The sequence below is a fragment of the Polypterus senegalus genome, chromosome 2, assembly GCF_016835505.1.
Source record: "Polypterus senegalus isolate Bchr_013 chromosome 2, ASM1683550v1, whole genome shotgun sequence".
NCBI lineage: Eukaryota > Metazoa > Chordata > Cladistia > Polypteriformes > Polypteridae > Polypterus > Polypterus senegalus.
The window spans coordinates 13,423,872-13,430,296 of NC_053155.1; the positions used below are offsets into that span (position 1 = coordinate 13,423,872).

At 39.9% G+C, this 6,425-nt stretch overlaps 1 protein-coding gene across 1 annotated transcript; it reads left to right on the plus strand.

Annotated features, from left to right (window-relative positions):
* The first annotated feature begins 1,959 nt into the window (after nucleotides 1-1,959).
* LOC120524170 (olfactory receptor 13G1-like) lies at nucleotides 1,960-2,916 on the plus strand. Its single transcript, XM_039746051.1, has one exon. It carries the CDS (start codon nucleotides 1,960-1,962, stop codon nucleotides 2,914-2,916), a length of 957 nt encoding a protein of 318 aa, XP_039601985.1.
* The last annotated feature ends 3,509 nt before the right edge of the window (nucleotides 2,917-6,425 follow it).

Here is a 6,425-nt window from a genome sequence, read left to right on the forward strand (position 1 = left end):
TTCTGATTAAGAGTATGGTAACATTTTGGGTTTAGACTGATTTGATTGATTTGATTTTCTTGATTTGAATTATGCTTGTTATCCTGACCTATTGTTATTATTATACTTTTGTGACCTGCTGTTTTCCAGCTCTTGGCAGAACACTACCATTTTCATCTATCCATCCATTATAGAACCCGATATATCCTAACTACAGAGTCATGGTGGTCTTTTGGAGCCAATCCCAGCAAACACAGGGTGCAAGGTAGGAAACAAACCCCCAGGCAGGGCACCAGCCCACCGCAGGTCACACACACACACACCCACACACCAAGCACGCACTAGGGACAATTTAGGATTGCCAATCCACCTAACCTGCATGTCTTTGGACTGTGGGAGAAAACCCACGCAGACACGGGGAGAACATGCAAACTCCACGCAGGGAAGACCCGGGAAGCAAACCCGGGTCTCCTTACTGTGAGGCAGGAGTGCTACCCACTGTGCCACACTACCATTTTACATGTAATAATTTCTCATGATGGTGACAAGTATCATATTTCACTTTGATTTCTGCATGACAATACTTGTTAAAAGTGCGTTCGAGTAAAATGACTACAAGACCCAGGAAAAAATGTTGGGGCGCCAACCTGCCACCCCATTTAACCCAGCCAAGAAAAATTAGGGACACTAAGGGCCTAAGTGTAGCATTAAAGCAAAAGCCGTCAGGCTAGGTATTCGGTTGTCTTTTGATTAGCTGATAGGAGCTCTGTCCTGTCCTGTGGTCTGTTCTGTTTAACAAAGAATGCCTACTTTTGGTAGTTGCAGGACTGATAGACAGGGGATCGGAAAGGGTGGGGTCCTCTCCAAAGCAGAAAAGGAAAAATGTTAGCGCTGGCGCCCCCACCTGACCGAGGGTGGGAGTACATACTTTAGATGACCCTGGAGAGTGAGCCACAGACACACGTCTTCTTCTTCTTCATCTTTTGGCTGCTCCCGTTAGGGGTCACCACAGCGGATCATCTTCTTCCATATCTTTCTGTCCTCTGCATCTTGTCCTTTCTCACCACATCCATAAACCTTCTCTTAGGCCTTGCACTTTTTCTGTTGCCTGCCAGATTTATCCTTAGCATCCTTCTCCCAATATACCCAGCATCTCTCCTCTGCACATGTCCAAACCAATGCAAACCAAAGCCTCTCTGACTTTGTCTCCAAACTGTCCAACTTGAGCTGACCCTGTAATGTCCTCATTTCTAATCCTGTCCATCCTTGTCACACCCAATGCATATCTTAGCATCTTTAACTCTGCCACCTCCAGCTCTGTCTTCCTGCTTTCTGGTCAGTGCCACCGTCTCCAGCCCATATAACATAGCTGGTCTCACTTACGTCCTGTAGACCTTCCCTTTTACTCTTGCTGATACACAAATCACTCCTGACACTCTTCTCCATCCACTCCACCCTGCCTATACTCTCTTCTTCACCTCTCTTCCACAATCCAAATTACTCTGTACTGTTGATCCCAAGTACTTAAACTCATCCACCTTCACCAGCTCTACTCCTTGCATTCTTATCCATTCCACTGACCTACCTCTCATTCACATGCATGTATTCTTTCTTGTTCCTATTGACCTTCATTCCTCTCCTCTCCAGAGCATATCTCCACCTCTCCTGGGTCTCCTCAACCTGCTCCCTACTATCACTACAGATCACAATGTCATCCGCAAACATCATAGTCCACGAGGACTCCTGTCTAATCTCGTCTATCAACCTGTCCATCACCATTGCAAATAAGAAAGGGCTCCACAGTGATCCACAGACACACACAGGTGACTAATGTAATACATAAAATCACCAACCAATGCACTTCTTTGCATTACTCACTCACTAACTACTTTAACATGTAGGATACTGTAAGTAAAAAGCATTTGTCATGTTTTTTTCTTTTTTTGTTATTGTTTCAGCTTAAAGAAGGAACCTACAGAGATGAGCAATGCGACCATTCTTGTGTCAGAGTTTGTACTGCACTGTGAAATCAGACCAGAAATTAGAAGCTTTACAGTTGTTGCCCTGGCCATCGTTTATCTGGCGACCGTTTTTGGAAACCTTTTGGTCCTACTGGTAATAATCCTGGACCGTCATCTCCAAACTCCCATGTTTTTCTTCATTGGTGCCCTGGCTGTTATAGACTTGCTACACAACACTAACCTTATCCCTAAAATGATGGCTCTTCTTCTGTTTGACACGTCTCCAGTGCCGTATGGTGCCTGCTTGGTTCAGATGTTTCTTGTCTTTCATCTTGAGATTGTAGAGGCCTTTCTCTTCACTCTCATGGCATACGACCGCTATGTCGCAGTCATTTACCCATTGAGATACCCTCAGCTTGTGACAGGTAGAACTGTGTGGGCAGGCATCTTAGTGTGCAATATTATCTCAAGCATGCCAATGACAGTATATATGATATTTGTCACTGAACTCTCCTTTTGTCGCACAAATGTCCTACCTTACTGTTTCTGTGACTATGCCACCATGGTTCACGTTTCTTGCAATGACAATGCTAAATACTTAAGCTTTCTCTCAACAATTGCAGTTACATATGGTTCTGGAACCTTGATACTGACCATCATTTCTTACGGAAAGATTGCCCAAGCGGCACTTAAGATTTCATCGACTGAAGGCAAGAAAAAGGTCTTCGATGTCCTCGTCACACACCTGCTCGTGGTGTTGCTGTTTTATTTACCACTGATGACTGCTTTCATTCTACCTGGATTAGGAGTAAAGCTGTCAACCGAAGCCTACAACACTCTGGTTATAGTTGCTACTATCCTCCCGCCAATGATCAATCCCATCATCTACAGCTTTAGGAACAAGGAAATGAAAAACGCAATACAGAAAATTTTCACAGGAAAGAGAACGACTCCAGAAATCGACAACCAAATGTAACCTTAGAGCGGACATAACAATCGACCTGACTTTATTGATTTGATTTTAAAAATAATCATTCACAATATCATGATGATGATAAATATACTGTGACTGCACCTCATCAAACTGTATATTATTTTGTTGTATACTTGCACGAATTCTGTGCAAAAAGAATGCACCGTTTATGTATTAGAATTAAATATTCATCTAAACATGTGAAAGTTGTTATGCATAAAATTACATTTTGCTTCATCACATTAAAGTGTAAGATAAGTCACGAGTAAAGAATATGATAAGGTGATGGAGCCGCTGCTATTTCTAATATACAGAAATGATTTGGATAAGAATATAAATAATAATCTAGTTAATTTTGCAGATGATATCTAGCTAGGTGAACTGGTAGATAATCTGGAATCTGTTTAATCATTACAGAGGGACTTGGACTGCATACAGGCTTGGGCAGATTTGTGACAGATTCAATTTAATGTAAGTACAGTGGAACCTTGGATTGCGAGCATAATTCGTTCCGGAAATGTGCTCGCAATCCAAAGCACTCGTATATCAAAGCGAATTTTCCCATAAGAAATAATGGAATCTCAGGAGATTCATTCCACAACCCAAAACTATTCATATAAAAATGATTAATACAAAATGTAAAGTAAAAATACATAAAGCAAATTAAGCTGCACTTTACCTTTGAAAAGAATCGTGGCTGGTGTGAGGGAGACGAGAAAGAGGAGAGGAGGGTTATTGTGTAGGACGACTTTCACTCTAAATAATGGAATCCCTGCTATTTGTTGGCTCACTGGAATCTTCTTCTTTTTTTGTGACTTTAACAAGGAACCTCTCCAATGACAGTTGCTTTTCCCTAAAGAGTCACTACACTTGTTCACAAAATAAAAAAAGGCTTTTCGCACTATAAGGTTTCTAAATTCTTTTGGGATTCCACCCAACAGGATGACTTGCAGAAGAGCTTTCCGAAGCAACTGCAGGCTCCCAGCGCTGTAACAGTTTGCTGTAAAAGTGAATCCGAAAATATCGCAGACATGCTATAAGTGCCTGCCGTTGATGGGTGATACAAGGAACATTATAAATGCAGGGCACAGTATTACTTGGCCACTAACCTGGCCCTGAATAAATAACGGTGTTAATCCTGTTTCAAGCTGAATAAAGCTGGTGTTGCTAAAGTACTGAGACTCAGCTTTGTGTTGTGGGGTGCAAGACAAGGACTCACACGTTACAATATTCACACGTGGTCACAATGCTATGGTGAACAGTATACACTCATACGGATGTTGACTATATGAGTGAAGCACGCCGACTGAGACAGAGAATGGGAGACAATTACCCACAATCCCGCAGCGGGGGAGAGAGAGAAGAACCATCAGCTCAGTTGTGATCACGTGACGCTCAGCAGACAAAGCGTATACAGTACATACTACTTGTATTGAAAGACCCTGCTCGTTTATCAAATTAAAAATTATTAAAAATTTTAGCTCGTCTTGCAAAACACTCACAGACCAAGATTCTCGCAATCCAAGGTTTTACTGTAAATGTAAAGTATTACACATAGGAAGTAAACATGTGAGGTTTGAATACACAATGAGCAGTCGGAAAATCGAAATCTGAGGGATTTAGGAGTCGTAGTGGACTCTAAGCTATCAACTGCCAGATAGTGTTCAGAAGCCATTACGAAGGCTAACCGAATGTCAGGTTATATATCGCCTTGGTGTATGGAGTACAAGTCACAGGAGGTTCTGCTCAACCTTTATAACACACTGGTGAGGCCTCATCGGGAGTCCTGTGTGCAGTTTTGGTCTCCAGGCTCCAAAATGGACATAGCAGTGCTAGAGAAGTGCTAGTCCTACAATGCCTCCTGCTGGTTACACGGTAAACCTTGCAACACTGTTATGGATATATATCAATTTTATTTTGTAACTCCAAGACCAAGGGTGTATTGATATCTATCTATCTATCTATCTATCTATCTATCTATCTATCTATCTATCTATCTATCTATCTATCTATCTATCTATCTATCTATCTATCTATCTATCTATCTATCTATATAGTGCCTTTCTACTATCTATCTATCTATCTATCTATCTATCTATCTATCTATCTATCTATCTATCTATCTATCATTATATAGTGCCTTCACATCTATCTATCTATCTATTATACACTGAAAAAAAAATGTGATGATTCATACTTAATATTTTCAATCTGATCCAATAATTCTTTTTAGCTTATTGATCCCACAATTTTAAAGTTGAGGGAAATCATTTAGAGTGATTGGGTGCAATTCACTTGTTTTTTTTACTGAAGAAAATCTTCTTTAAGTTGTTCTTCTTTTTTGGCAGTTGGAAAGCCATCAAACTGGAAAGTTCGACCAAAAGAATATACAAACGGCCCCCAAACACAGCACATGAACAACCTAAAATATTAAGTTAAATGAAATAGGATTTTTACATGTATTTCCTCCACCAAAGCTTAATTTGGTACAAACATTTTTTGTACTTTGATTGAGATCTGAAACCAAATATTTCAAGCTGCAACACTAAATGACTAATCTTAAGTTGCTTGAAAGAGAAAATTTACGTTGAATGAACAACATCCATGTTATACTTTTTTCAGTGTATAGTGCCTTTCACATCTATCTATCTATCTATCTATCTATCTATCTATCTATCTATCTATCTATCTATCTATCTATCTATCTATCTATCTATCTATCATATAGTGCCTTTCACATCTATCTATCTATCTATCTATCTATCTATCTATCTATCTATCTATCTATCTATCTATTCACTGGTGAACAATTTTGAACAAATTTTTTGTTGACTTCAATTTTTAAGCTTATTTAAACTAAAATAGGTATGCTGATTCTGAAAGTGCAGTTAGTTTTCTTCTATCACGTCAGTTTTTTTCTCTACCTCTTATACTAGTGCGATTACTGTAGCATGGATTTGTATTGGCTATTCATTTATACGCAAGACAGTGTGGTCAGCGGTTTCTACTTACACACGTATTTCCTTTCTTTCAGATCATGTCTGACTGCTGTTTCTCGTCGTACGTGCCTAAACAACCCTGATTCATTTTGTTATATCTGTGGCAGTTTCACCATTCCCAGTCAAAGGGTAAACATCAGCACATTTGTAGAGCAAGCCTATTTGGCATATTTCAAAGTTAAACTTGGTGATCAAGATAAATCTTGGACCCATCATAAGGTGTGCAAACAGTGTGTTGAGGGTTTACGGATGTGAGCAAAGGTAACACATGATAAGATGCCATTTGGTATACCTATGGTTTGGCGAGAGCCAGGAGATCATTTCAGTGACCGTTACATTTGTATTGTGAAAACTTCAGGATATAACAAGAAAAATAAATGTAACATAGAGTATTTTAGTCTACCATCGGCTGTACGCCCAGTGTGTCATTCAGATGAAATCCCAGTGCCGGTTTTCATTACACTACCCTCTCTTGAAGAACATGATTATGGTGATGAACTAGGTGACAACAAT

What these genes read in the sequence shown, in the direction of transcription:
- LOC120524170 (XM_039746051.1), top strand. Translation starts at nt 1,960, where the DNA reads ATGAGCAATGCGACCATTCTTGTGTCAGAGTTTGTACTGCACTGTGAA.